This window comes from Triturus cristatus, chromosome 11, assembly GCF_964204655.1.
Source record: "Triturus cristatus chromosome 11, aTriCri1.1, whole genome shotgun sequence".
In the NCBI taxonomy this organism is placed as follows: domain Eukaryota; kingdom Metazoa; phylum Chordata; class Amphibia; order Caudata; family Salamandridae; genus Triturus; species Triturus cristatus.
In genome coordinates, this window is record NC_140594.1 from 429,185,324 (window position 1) to 429,200,061 (window position 14,738).

Here is a 14,738-nt window from a genome sequence, read left to right on the forward strand (position 1 = left end):
GCTTACTGGAGGTACTTGGTGGGCTAGTTGGCCCCTAGGGGACCTCTCGATTGAAGAGGAATGAATTCCCCAACTTAAAACACGCCACAGGGCGTGTTTGCACATTATCACCTCAGGCCCGCCCCCTACCTTCACCACGGTGCAAACGCGCCCCGTGGCGCATTTTAAGTTGAGGGATTAAGTCCCCTTGAATCCTGAGGACACCTAGCGGCCAACTAGACCACCAGGTACCTCCAGTAAGCGCCACAGAGCTGCGTTGCAGAGAGGTGTAAAAAGGGGCATGGCCTCATTACACCTCTCTGCAACGCAGCCCCCTGGCGCATACTGGAGGTTCCTGGTGGGCTAGTTGGCCCCCAGGGACTCCCAGTATTCAAGGGGAATTAGTTCCCCCTCTGCAAACGCGCCAAGGGGCCCCCCCACACTTTGTTTTTAAATTATGCTCCCAGGATTTGGCCCCCGGGGGCAAATTAGAAAATTCAGTGCGGGAGTCCGCGCTGAATTTTTTTTAAAATTTCGGCCGAAATTCGTGCTGGGTGCGCGAATCTCGCCGGTTTAAAAAACATATATATATATTTGTGGGCCCCCCTGAGCAGGCCTAGGGGGTCAGGGTGTTTCTACCCTGCCCCCTTGTCACGTTTTTCACGTTTGTTTTTTAGGTTTCTTGTGCCTCGGTTCTACCGAGGCACAAGATGGCTGCCAACACTTACTGATCTGGAGTGTTGACAGCCAATTAGAATACAGCTCGTGCACGGCAGGGTGCGCGCTGGATGCGGGGAGGGTGCGCGGATCCTCCGAGGCCATAGATATATCTATCTTTTTAACTCCAATTTTCTCAGAAACTACTGAACGGATTTACACCATTTAAGCAAAAGGCACGAGTCTGAAATGAGGACTACCTCTTTGCCAAATTTGGTGTAATTCCGTTCAGCAGTTCGGGCTGTAGCTGCGTCAACAGGTCCTATGGGAAAATGCATGGGGAAAACGCGTTTTGGGACCCCCCTTTTTTCCTCGGCCCCCGCTTGACGAATCACCGTGAAGGATAGGAGCGGACCGGAGCTGGCCAAAAGTTTGGAAAATTTCGCGAAGATTCATCAATCGGCGCCAACATTATTCCAAATAGAATGTTGCGGATTTCCTATGGAAAATAGGTCCTAACTATACCTACCTACTGGCGACCGCCAGTAGGAAATATATATATACTCAGATACTCCAAAGGGTGAAGGTTATTGTGCAAAATTCACAGGCATCTCTAGCGACTGAGGATTGCAATGCTGCCAATCTTGATGTTTGCAAGATGGCCGCCGGGTGAGGAGCTCCCACCGGGAGCTCCGCCGACTGGGAACTGACTCCGGCACTTGCCCGTGTCCCTCTCCCACCTCCTAATCCACAGTGGATTTTGTGCCTGCACTCCGGTGCCTTCCTTTCCCCCTGGAGTTCTCCAGCTGGCCTGCTACACAGCCTCGAGTGTCTAGAGGGACCGCCCACGGAGCCTTTGCGATCATGGCCGCTGGCTCGGCGGTGAAGCCTCACTGCTGTGGAGTTCGAGCGGGTGGCTCTCCACCCACCTCCGGGATTTGTCCTCTTGATCCGCACACTCTGTGTGCCATCGAGTTTGATGGGCTGATGGGGAATGCAGAAATTATGACGCCGATGGCTTCCCTGTTTGCGAGATCCGACGACCTAATATGGCAGAGTGGGTCATTCTAAAAACGGAGGGATCTAGTGACTTGCCGGAGCCCCTTATTGTTTTGCCGAGCATTGGATTTGCAAGCTTATGACCGGTCACACACTCGACTAGGTACCTGCATCTTTTTCTCATCTTTTTGGGGGCTTTTGCGGTGCGTGCTTGGGGAGTGCTGCCTGATTGTAAAATGGCGGCCACACGCATAACCTCTTTCTCCGGCTTCGTAATAAGCGTAATAAGTGTTGGTTGCGGTTGAGGAAGAGTGATGTCAACGGGGTTTGCTGTGGACTCGTGATGACCCCCAACGAAGCTGTGCCTGTCTCTAAAATGGCAGCCAATGTAGATGAAGCGATCGGATTTATTTACTCGATCTGCTTTAGCATCTATGCAAGAGCACGAGTATTGAGGGGAGCAACGCCTGCATTTCCTGAAGTGTCCTCATTGTGTATACTGCATAGCTGATTTGGCTCCCACATCGGTTTTTTGTCCTCACGCTGAGCTTACAAGCCCCCCCCTCCCCCCCCCCCCCCCCCCGACTCGACATCTCGTTCTGCTCTCTGCGGACCCTGCCTGGATGACCCGCGACTCAATCCAGATTTGCAGCCCGACACCCACCATCTGGACTCAGCCTTCATGTTTTCCACTCTCGGCTCCACCGACCCACAGCTTTGGCCTTGTCCAAAGCACTCCTACTACCCTTGTTGGGCAAAGATCCAGCTTCTTCGCCCTGGAGTCTCAGAGACCCCTCTGAGAGAGTCCACAGGGACAAGGGTGACACACATAAGGGTGGACTGGGACTGATCACCTTACCACTGGGAACCGTCTTCTACCCTGCTGGACGTCGGACACCATCTGGACTCAGCCTTCATGTTTTCCACTCTCGACTCCACCGACTCACAACTTTGCCCTTATCCAAAGCACTCCTACTACCCTTGTTGGGGATAGATCCAGCTCATTCGCCCTGGAGTCTCAGAGACCCCTCTGAGAGAGTCCACAGTGACAAGGTGGACTGGGACTGATCCTCTTACCACTGTGAACCGTCTTCTACCCTGCCGGACATCAGACACTGCGTCCCTGCTGGGTTTCCCGCCCTCTTCCCTCCTTCATACCTCAGAGTGTGCCCGTGACCAAAGCACTCACCTCTCCTTGTTGGGGGGAGATCCCACATCTTATGCCATGGAGTCTCAGCTACACCATTGAGAGAGTACACCGTGAATTTGGGAATCACACATAACTGAGGACTGAATAATGATCCCTGCCCCACCCAACCGGATGTTCAGACACTGTTACTCTCCGTGTTCACCACGCTGTTTGCCCTACCCCCTCCAGCTCTGCTTCCCTCCTTCATCCTTTGGCTACCTCCCCTTTCCCTTCCTCTCTCCCCTGAATTCCTCTCTACCTACTTGCTTTGTCTATCCTTTTGCCTATGCTCCGTTAAATTCTCCCTCCCCTCACCCTTTTACTTTACCCCTTACCCCTCTACATGCCATTTCTTAAAATGTAACTTGTAACTGTTTTACCTGATGTAACAATGTAGAAATTGTAAGCTACGCAACTCTCCTCATGTAAAGCGCTCCGATGCCTCTGGGTCTAGCCAGCGCTATATAAAACTCAAGTAAATAAATAAATAAATGAATCCAGAGTTCCTAGTATGAATGCCAACTACAGAGATCCTATTGTTGAAGCAAATGCCATCAACGAGGTGATTTCCAACAAGACGATCTCCTCAACGAAGAGATGACCGTCGACTACTAGAGCCAGTTGACAACAAGGTGGTAGATGACAAGGTGTTCAGTAATGACAAGGTGCCCTTCAAAGGCAATGTGATGGCTGATAGGATCTTGATCTTAGATGATGGATTTTGATCGGAAAAGCGCCAGAACAATTTTTGTAGCTGGGTTTAGCACCACTTTTAGGGGCCAACCACTTTTAGGGGCAATGACTCAGAGTGATGTGTATCAACAGCAAAAGAGTAGGACTGATTTTCTGAAGGAGATACACCTTGAAAAACTTTTTGTCAGAGATGCTGGAGGGATCTTTCACGTAGTATCATCCCCTGAAGATTGTGCATCTCCGGTACTGGAGGAATGCCTTGTGCTCCTGAAAGAATAAGGATAGGTGACTGTCTGTCAAAGTGTTTTTGAAGAATAGAAATCTTAAAGATACTGCATTTTTATGCCTTATGTTGGGGATGGAGGTAAAAAATGCCTTTAAGACATGGGTCATGTCAAAATAGTTTCTCTAATGAGTGGAATGGTACAGGCCTTAGAGATTTCTTCTCCCTCTGTGGCCATTGTCAAAGGTTTCTCAACCCAGATGAAAAATTCTCTAGAAACACACTCATTATAGTGGTCAAAGTAGTGTATGGGAGGTCGTCCCGGGAAGGTGAACAGGTGAAATCCTGATTTTCTGAGGTAAATGTATCAGACAGAGCAGAGTTCTGTTGGGGGTACTCCCTCACAATCTATATGTGGTAGAAAATCAGATCTATAATGTTTCTAAAGGGGTGAGGGCTGCAGTTTTCCCCTGAGAGGCTGAAGTTTAGGTGTTTTTGAATGAAGTGAATATGCTACTAACCAAACTACTCTTAGGCCTATTACCATTCTAATAACACTTTAATGCTTTTCCAAACTACCAGGAATTTCCAGCAGGGAATAATAGTTCATGAGAATCTATGATAGAGCCTGTGCTAGAGAATGCAAACTTGCATAGCTTGTCCCAAAAATCTTGTCAGTAAATGAAATGCTATTTTTTGGTGCAGTGGCAGGCTTAAAAAAAATCAGAGGGCTGAACCTAGATATGTAAAATTTGAACATGTATTATCTGTCTTTGTGAATGACTTGATAAATCCACACACTAAATTACATAAAGCAAAGAAGCTTTGGTAGGCATATATAGCTCTTCACCCATTGAAGACACAGGCTTCAGCCCTCCGTGTCATGTCTGAAAACCCTCGGAAATAGCGGGGCTAGCCTTATTTGTAATGAAGGTCTTGGTAATTAAAGGCTTTGAGAAAGATATTTGGGTAGAGGACCCCTGACTTATAATATATGGAAGTCTGCACTGTCCCAGTCTCTTAAGGATTCTCTAGAAAGTTTTCATGAATGATTGTAGCAGGCGGCAAGACATTTATTATAATACTTTTAAAGTGCTCCGACATCCCACAGGATTAAAAATAATTTTAGAAATATGAATAACAGCAAATAGTCCATGATGGAGGAAGGACAAAATGCTTACTTGAAATCCTTGTTCTCCATGATAGGCATCACCAGCGCATATGTGTAATTTCTTAAAACACTTTTTGAAGAGAACAACAAGTTACTTACCTTCGGTAAAGCCTTATCTGGTAGAGACTTTATTAGCCGCAGATTACTTACCTTACAATACTTCCAGGCGTCATACTGGTTCTGGAAATATTATGAAGACTCCAACTAGTGAGCCGATAGGTGGCGTACAATTGCGTTGTCCAGGCTACAAGTGACGGGTGCGGTGCCGTCCCAACGTGCTGACCTCAGTCCTTGACTACTTTTTCTGCACCAGAAGCACGGAGCCAAGATGGGGAAGAATGAGTGGTGTGCCTTTAATGCGGTCCAAAGGGACAGATGAAGCATTACTGATAATTAGTAACTTGTAATCTAATAGAGACTTCTAACTGCAGATTCCTTACCTTAGAACAGAGGCAAAAGCAATATCTCTCCCTGGAGGAGGGTCTGCAAATTGTTTTCATACTAAGAAGTCCTGGAGGACTCAGAGGGCAAATTGCCTATCTCGCTTAATTGGATCGTCAAGGAAGTACTGTTTGGCGAACGTGTGCAGCGATGCCCACGTAGCTGCCTGATATGTTTAAGAAAGGGATTCCTCTAGCTAACGCAATGGTCACAGCTGTAGCTCTGGTGAATGAGCTATTAGGCTCTCAGGGGGCTGATTCTTGGCCATTGCGTAGCAGATCTAAATATAGAGGATAATCAATCAAGAGATGGTTCTCTTTTGAATTTTCATTTCCTTCGATTGTCCAACCAGAAATTTTTGATACAATCAATATAGAATAATAACGCTCGTTTTTGATCCAAACAGAGTCTCTCCTTTTCTGATGAAGGTGGAGGGAGGAGAGGGGTGTAGGCAGGGTGATGTTTTGCCCGATTTTAAAAGGTGTGACCACTTTCGGTAGAAAGGATAATGGAGTTCTTAGAACCAGTTTGTCTGGGAAAAATGAAGTGTAGGGAGGGTTATCGGAAAGTGCTTCTAAATCAATAACCCTCTTGGCAGATGCTATCGCCACAAGAAAGTCAGTTTTGAGAGATAAGAACCTAGAGGGCAAATATGCATCAGCTAAAAAGGGTGACACATACGGAAAGTAAGAATTGAATTCAAGTCCCATTGGAGCACAATAAAGTGCTTGGGAGGAAGCATATACTACAAACCTTTAAGGAATCTAGTCACAAACAGGTGACCTAACAGGAAGGCTGATCGGGCTAACGTGGAAAAGCTGAAATGGCAGACAGATATCCTTTCACTGTGCCCAGAGCAAAGCCTTGTTGAGCTAGGAATAAAACAATAAGGAGAACCTCAGACAAGGTTGCAGACAGAGGATCAACTGAGTTAGATGTACACCACGCCATGAACTTGTCCCATTTGCAGGCGTAGATGGTTTTGGTTAAAGAACGCCTGGCTGCCATGACGACGTCACATACTTTGGGAGGGAGGTCAAACAATTTCAATTGACGGCGATCAATCTCCAAGCATAAAGGTGTAGAGTGGACAGGTGCGGTGAAATACCCTGCCCTTGGAGGACAGATGCTCAGGTTCAGGAGTTCGGGATACTGCACTTTCAATGCCCCGTTCAGATCAATTAAAATGACTTCAGCCCGGTAGCTCTTGATCTTCTTGAGAATTCTGGACAGGAGTGGTATCAGCGGAAAGGCGTACCGGAGTCCTGAGCTCAAGTCGAGACTAAATGAGTCTCCAAGCGAGAAGTGCCTTTGAAACTCCAGCACGCAAAGGTAATGACATAGCATGTTCTCAGCGGTGGCAAATAGATCGAACCAAGGATCTCACTAAGCTTGGAAGAAACCTTGCACCACCAGTCTTTTACCTTTTTGATACTGATCGGATGGGAGAGGTGGACCTACATGGCTACAGGGTGCTTATTACGGCACCTGTTACGGGGCAGTTTGGCCCTCACTCTTGGATTTATTGGAGTCACACACTGTATATTTGCTATCCCTGGACCTGGAAAGATATATATGGTTCTAGCTCCGTGGGATGGAATGTCGATGGCTACTAGCATGGGATATTCATTGCATACACAATAGTCTGCCCTGAAGAAGTCCAGTATTTGGATGTAACACGTTGGCTGTGTTTGAGCTGTAAATCCTAGGATGCCTTTTCAAATGAAAATTAAATAAAAGGAGAAATTAAAAAGTTGCCTTCTGGAATCTGATTGAGACTCACAATTTGTGTGGTGCATCACTGTTTTGTTATTTGAATATAATTTACTATATGGTCACATCCATGGGAGGCAGATGCAGGGGGGTGAATGGACACATTTATTCAATCAATTGTGAATATTTTGGAATATACTGGGGATAAGGATGAGGTGCGGTTTTCATGACTTGGTGTCCGGTATCTCAATAGTATTGCTTGCACCATCAGTACTTCCAATCACAAGAGTGCAAGTGGTCCTCTGTCAGCTGATCTGAGGCACGGTTTGTTGGAATAGGAGGGCGTAACCCTGCTGAACTATCTGGAGAAAACATTTGTATGATGTTATGTCCCTCCATTGGTGCAGATGGTATGGGATTCTGGCGCCAACCAGATGGAAGGCAATGCTGGTGAGAATGGTCCCGAGCAGGACATCAGTGAGGACCTCATTGAAGTGTAGTAAGGGTTCTGATGGGGATACCCCTGGGTTTACGCATCTGTGTCAAAAGGTTTGTTTTGACTTGAACCGCGTTGGTGCACCTCTATTGCAAAGAAAGCGCTTTCCTTTGTAGCCACTGTGGGAGTAGAGTGGAGGCCAGCATCTGGTGAGTTATTCAAACCACTGGCCTCAGCCAGTTCATAATACCACTGGTCAGTGACCATGGACTCTGTTAGGGGGGTTAGTCTAGGATTAGAGATCCTCAGATCCCCTCCATTTGTGTTCTTCAGTGAGCCCTTTCGTGAAATCGGGCTCCGTATTGGAGTCTGGAATCATGATGGGTTCAGATCCACCGATGGGCGTTAGCGGCATCTGGAACAGCGCCACTGGAACAATCTCCAGAAGAGGTTGCTAAGTCATGGCCAGGGTGATCTGGATCCACCAACAGATCCTAAGGAGTCGAATGGCGCAGAGGCCAAACCTGCCAGCAAAGCTTCAGTTGAAAATCCTCCTGAACCCATTGAACCCGAAGGTGTTCCAGAGGGTTTCGCCCACCCTAAAATGAGGCTCATGACCTCATAAAATTCTTGAAGCAGGGCAGGGGTCCCTTCGGCTCCAGAAAATTCAGGTATGAGTCAAGGAAATCCACTTTCTAATGCTGGCTGCACAGGGACCACCTGTGCGCGAGATCAGGATTTGTGGTGCCGTTCCCTCGTGTCGTCTGAAGAATAGGAGCAAAACAGAGGAGTTGAAGAGCACTTCAACTTCTTGTGGGACTTAGCTTACCAGAAGGAGTGCTGGAGTGATAGGAGAACCAACATCAGTGACACTGAGCAGTCCCGAGACCTCCCTTGCGAACAGGACCTGGAGCAGCGTAGAGTCAAGCGATGAGCGGCCTGCTCTTGGATGACCGTTGGGTTCATCATCCTGCACTGTGAACATGACACAGAGTTGTGGGCCTTCACAAGGCACAACAAACAGATCAAGTATGGGTATGTCACCGACATCTGGAGATGACTGACTCCACAGGGTTTGAACCCAGTGGGTTTCTTCGGGGATATAGTCAAAAAAGTAAAAAACTGTAACATAAGTAGTTGAAAAAAGGCCGAAGTCAGAAAACGACTGAGAAGAGCTCGATATGGATCCGCGCTGATGGTGTGGAAAAAATGCAACTGAGTTCAGCACGCTGGGGTGGTGCCTAACCGCAGTTACTTCCAGCACGGAAGACTCCATGCGTAACTGAACACCACCACCTACTGACCCGCAAGGGGGAATGCTAAAAAAAAAACCTCTGGATCCAGTCTGATGCCTGGGAATAATCTAAGGTTCGGAATCCGCTGCTTGAAGGCTTTATTAGATGTAGATTGCTTTCAACACTTTTTCATACACATCTGAAAGACTGCTTTTACTTGTTATAGAAATAAAGGCTTAAAAAACAACTAAGCTCTTTTAGTCCTATGTTTTATTCTCCTTTTTCGAAAGGAAATTGAACGACGTAAAAAGAAATAGGAAGAACTCTAGAAATAAATTAAATACATTATGTCAACTTAGGAAAGTCACATAAGTGACAGTTAGAGCTCAATTTAGTATGATAGCTTATGATACTTAGTTTAATCACTTTTTCGGTATTCTTTCTCCTGACATTTTCAGGAAGTTGAAAGATTTGTTTATGTATTTAATGAAGCTGCCAAGGGTCTAGAACAGGGATCAATAAGAACAGTTCACATCCCTGGATCGATATTTACAAGCCTACAAACTAGAACAGAATATATAGCCAGGCCACTTATTAAGATTTGTTTGGAAATCAAAAGAATAATTAAATTCAAAGCCAAGTGCTAATAATATTGTGATCTCAAATGAACAGGCTTCAAAGAAAGGTTGGTATCGCTTGTGTATTTTTAGAGCCATGTCTCTGATGGCAACATCTAGAATTGGTATCTCCAGTCCCCATGAAGCCCCACAGCACATTTGAAGAGCTGCTTTAACTAGTTTAATTCCAACTGCATGTGTTTCAGGCTACCTGTAAAAAAATCTTCAAACTTGACAGTGAATGATAAACTTAGTATATCGTTCAGGAAGTCAGATGAACCTTTATGCAGGAAAACAGCAAGACGACCTGGCCAGAAATGCAAGCTATGCTGGATTTGAAAGTGAAAGAGTACCATATGGCATAAACTTGGTAAACTCTGAAGGCACATACAGACTGGGACATTCAAGTTCAGAAATTGGATATGTATTCTACACAATGACCTCGAGTGGGATCTCAAAAGAAGGAGATCTAGATGCTAAACTGACGGCTAAATGTCAAACGCATAGTCAGACTAACAGCCTAAAGGTAACATTGTTTCCTTTTTTAAATTCTGATGTGAAAAGTCTAGCTCTTCCAATTGCTTTATTTCTTTTAAAAAGAGAATTTAAAACTGACTTAAAGTTGCCAAACTGCTTTTTAGTATCCTACAGTTGGTTTCTTATCTGGTTTGAAAAATGTATCCTCAAATAAACATAAAAAGACTTTTGTGGGATAAATTTACCTTCATATAAATTGAGCTGTTAATTATCATGAACATTAATTAAATTACCATCATGGAAAACTACTTCAAAAGGTAAACATGCCTCCTTTTACAAAACAATGTTTACACAAATTAGAGAACTTAACAGTACCTGGTCTTTCTCAAGTGTGAGGATTTGATAGCCACTTGTCCGACTGCAGATAACTTTCCCAGTGTTATCAAATGATGCCAGACGTAGCCTACAGAAAAGAGATGGCAAAGCATAAGAATTCCTGACAAAGATGATCAACTTATCAAGACTACTTCTATAAATCTGAAGTTCAGCTTCTTCAACTTGTGGCTGAATTGGCAAAATATCTGGCCATCTATACTCATCAGAAGTAAAACCAATGACAATTAAGTACATGATATAAACAAATATATTTAAATTACTTTTCTTTGGCAATAACGGTTTTTAAAATCATTCTAATCACCACATTACAGGCCTGCTTCCATTCTAACTAAATTGAGCACATTGAAAACTCTAACTCTTATTGCCTTATTATGTTCCTCATTGCCACCAAGCTTACATTTTCCCTCACAGAACCTTTCTTCACTAAAAGTTCGATCATCCTCAAGTAAAGAACAAGTTGGATACTTGTAACAATAATTCTGCCGTGAGATTATCCTCAAAGGATTTATAACCTTAGAATAACTTACGATCACCTATCTAGACCATAGAAAACAACTACATTTAAATTTGAATATTGACTTGCTTGTTCTGAAAAAAAAGCAGGAAAATTATTTTGTACGTTTCTTGAAAATAACAAACGTAAGCAAAAAAACACTTTACAACTGGTTAAGTGTGACATCTTTTTTAAAGGTCTTTACCAAGGCCATAAAGCTCACTTTAAATTAGAGAGCTCAGTGAGTGATGGTCCTTTTCTGCACTGCCCTTCCCTTCTTAGCTCCCACGTACCCCAAAAAGAGCTGGTTGTCCACCCAGAACTCTTTTGTGTGGTCAAGATAGAACAACGCTCTTTTTGGATCCAGATGGGGGAGTCGCTACTCTTCCTTAGAGGGATGCGGAGGAGCAAAGAAGGTGGGCAGTGTGAAGGATTGACCCAGATGGAATGGGGTCACAACCTTTAGCAAGAATTAAGCATCATCTTGTCCTGAAAAGACATCATGTAGGGAGGCGTGCAAGTTAACGCCTGCAACTCACTCACCCTCCGGGCAGATGTAATTGCCACTAAAAAGGCTGTCTTGATGGTAAGCAGCCGGAGGGGACAGTGGGCAACGGCTCAAAGGAAGCACACATAAGATAGGTGAGGACCAAATGAAGGTCCCACTGCGGCATAACAAAGGGTGTGGGTGGAAACAAGTGAGCGAGCCCTTTTAGAAACCTATGTACAATTGGAGACCTAAAGAGAGAGGGCTGGTCTGGCAGCCGCAAAAAAGCAGACGGAGCAGAAAGATAACCTTTGAGAGTTTCCAAAGCACAGCCCTGTTGGGCAAGGGTTAGAATGAATAGAAGAACAGTCGAAGGAGAAGCAGAAAAAGAGTCAATAGACCTTTCTGTACAGTATAAAACAAATTTCTGCCAAAGGCAGGCGTATACAGTCCTAGTGGAGAGCCGCCTGGCTGCCAAAATAACGTTACATACTTCGGGAGGAAGGTCAAAAGACATCAACTGCTACTGCTCAATCTCCAAGCATAGAGGCGCAGAGTTGACAGGTTCAGGTGGAGGACCCTCCCCTGCTACTGCAACAGAAGATCCATCCGAAGGGGCAGCCTGATCAGAGGATCGATGCTTATCTTCAGAAGCTCTGGATACCAGACTTTCCTCGCCCAGTCCCAAGCCACAAGGATGACTAGGGCCCAGTCGCTCCTGATCTTCTTCAGGCCCATGGGTAGGAGTGGTATGGGCAGAAAGGCGTATATTAGGCCTGAGCCCCACTCGCGACGAAAGGCGTCACCGAGCGATAGCCACCTTGGAAACTCCAGCATGCATTATTGCTTACACTGCACGTTCTCTTCAGAAGTGAATAAATATAACAAACGTTCTCTCCACTGCTAAAAGAGAACTTGTGCCACCACCGACTGGCGACGCAATTCATTATCCGCTCGGCCTCGATGACTGAGTTAGTCTGTCCTGGCGTTCAGAGAACCTGCCAGGTTTGAACCACCAGGGTTATGCCCTGTTGTTCCAGCCATGTCCAGATATGCCTCTCGACAAAGGGTCCACAACCCCACCCTGCTTGTTGCAGTACCACATGGTGGTGGTGTTATCCGTGAACACCTTGACAGAGGGAAAGAAATGCTTTCAATGCCAATAGAATCGTTCGGAGCTCCAACAAATTGATGTGGAGCCCCGACTACGCCGGAGACCAGTGTCCCCTGATCTCCACCTCTTCCAGATGGCTGTCCCATCCCAGAAGTGACGCATCGGTCACGACTGAGATCTGGTTGGTGAAGGGAGAGGGGTCTGCCGTTGACCCAATCGAGGTTCGTTAATCACCACTGCAGATCTTTTGCAGTGCCTTCCGAGATCTGAACCACGTTGGTGAGACTTCCCCAATGCTGTGCCCACTGGAACCTCGGGTCCTACTGCAGAGCCCACATACACCACCTGGCATGCTTTACCAACAGGATGAAGGAGGCCATGAGAGGCAACAGCCTCAGAGTCAGTCTCACCAAAATCCAGGATAGAGGATGAAACATCAGTATCATAACTTGATTATCCTGAACTCACTGCTCTGGAGGATAGGCCCAAAACTGCAGTATTCAGAACAGCTCCCATGAAAGGAAGGTCTGAGAAGGAGTCAGGTGTGACTTAGGCATGTTTATAGAGAACTCCAGCAAATGACAGCCTGGGGCGAGGACGCCTTAAATAACCAGTCGTCAAGGTTGGGGAAGACTGACCCCTAACTTGCGCTGATGAGCTGCGACCACCGTCATCACCTTGGTGAACACCCGAAGGGCACTGGCAAGGCCGAAGGGGAGCACGGTGAACTGAAAGTGCTCACGGCCTACCTTGAACCACAGTTAACGCATGTGGCCCGACAGGATGGGGATATGAAAATACCCATCCTACAGGTCCAACGCTACCATCAAGTCTTCTTGGTCTAGGGCAGACAAGACCTGAGCTAGAGTGAGCATTTTGAATTTCTCCTTCTTGAGGAAGAGATTGATGGTCCGAAGATCTAAAATGGGCCGCAACCCTTAGTTGTTCTTTGGAATCAGAAAGTAGCTGGAATAACAGCCACTGCCTACTTCTAAAACCAGGACCCTTTCTATACCTCTCTTGGCCAAGAGAGCTGTAACTTCCTCCCGGAGAAATTCTAAATGACCCTCCGCCAGCCGTTCCTGATTTGGCAGAATGGGAGGAGGAAAAGAAAGGAAAGGCAGAGAATAGCCCTCCTGAATGATCTGCAAGACCCACTTGCCCGATGTTATGGACCTCCAATAGGGGAGATGATGATGAATTCTCCTGTCAACTGCAGTGGTGTGTTCTTGCAGAGTCAGACTAGGAGTGCTTGGAGGCTGTGGTTGCCGAGGGCAGGGTGGCCGATGACTTCTGGCTTCCATTCCTAGGCCGGAATGAACCGCGTCCACGTCCCCGCACGGCTTGGGAAGCCTACACAGCACAGTGGCTGGGATATGGCTGACATGGTAAAAGGTAGACTGGCCACGAGTAGAAGAGAGGCCCAAGGATCTGGCCGTAGCTCGAGTTCTCGAACCTCAGTAGGGCCAAATCTGCCTTTTCCCCCCAAAAAAGGCGGGTTACATCAATGGGCATGTCCATAAAATTAGCTTGGACATCACCTGAGAAGCCAGTTATCCTAAGCCAGGCTAGGGGCCTCAAGGCAACTGCCGTGAAAATTGATCTGCCCAGCGAATCCGTCGCATCAAGGCCACACCTTATGGTGAATTGTGCTGCATCTCTCCTGTCCTTAACTGCCTGAAAGAGCACCGCCCGGGCCTCCTGCAGGACTTGTGTCAGCACTTGCAAAACCGTCTCCCAAAGGGAGAGAGAGAAAAGGCCCAATAAGCATGCAGTATTCACTGAACGCAATGCCAGGCTGGAGGAAGAAAACATTCTTACCAAATTAATCCAGCCCATTGGATTCCCTATCCTGAGGGGCGGAAGGGAAAGAGCCCTGTGAAGTAGAGGCCTGAACCACCAAACTTTGTGGGGTTGGGTGTTGGCGGAGGAACTTTGGGTCACCTGGACCTGGGCGATGGCAGTGTGCAATTGTCCTATTTACAGGATCACCTGTGCTAGACTCAGACCACGTGGTTAGAAGGACATCGGTTAGTGCTTCATTAAAGAGCAAAAAGGGTTCGGAGGTGGAACCCTCAGGCTGAAGCACTTCAGTCAAGAGATTAGTCTTGACCTCCACGGAGGGCAACTCCAGTACAAGGACTTCAGCTGCCCTCTTGACCACCATGGCATAAGATGCGCCCTCCTCCGTAGCCACAGTTGGCGGAGAGAGCATGACAGTATCTGGCGAAGTATCCAGTCCACAGACTTCCCCCAAGTTCCACATACCAGTCAAAACAGCTCTGTAGAGTCATCTAGGTGTTCCAAAGGGTCCATAGACCCCTACCATTCCTCTCCTGAGGCTAACACATCGTCAAAGTGTTCAGGCGACAACATAAACCCCCTGGGCATTAAGATGGGGCTGGTACCACTAATGGG

The 14,738-nt window shown here is 46.6% G+C and overlaps 1 protein-coding gene across 2 annotated transcripts in view; it reads right to left on the reverse strand.

The window, feature by feature from the left end:
- GMCL1 (germ cell-less 1, spermatogenesis associated) overlaps window positions 1-14,738 on the reverse strand; it is a 615,261-nt gene that overhangs the window by 108,314 nt on the left and 492,209 nt on the right. For both annotated transcript variants that reach the window (XM_085636262.1, XM_085636261.1), the window contains exon 13: window positions 10,206-10,293. In XM_085636262.1, coding sequence (XP_085492388.1) covers window positions 10,206-10,293 — 88 coding nt within the window. The remainder of the gene's footprint in view (window positions 1-10,205; window positions 10,294-14,738) is intronic.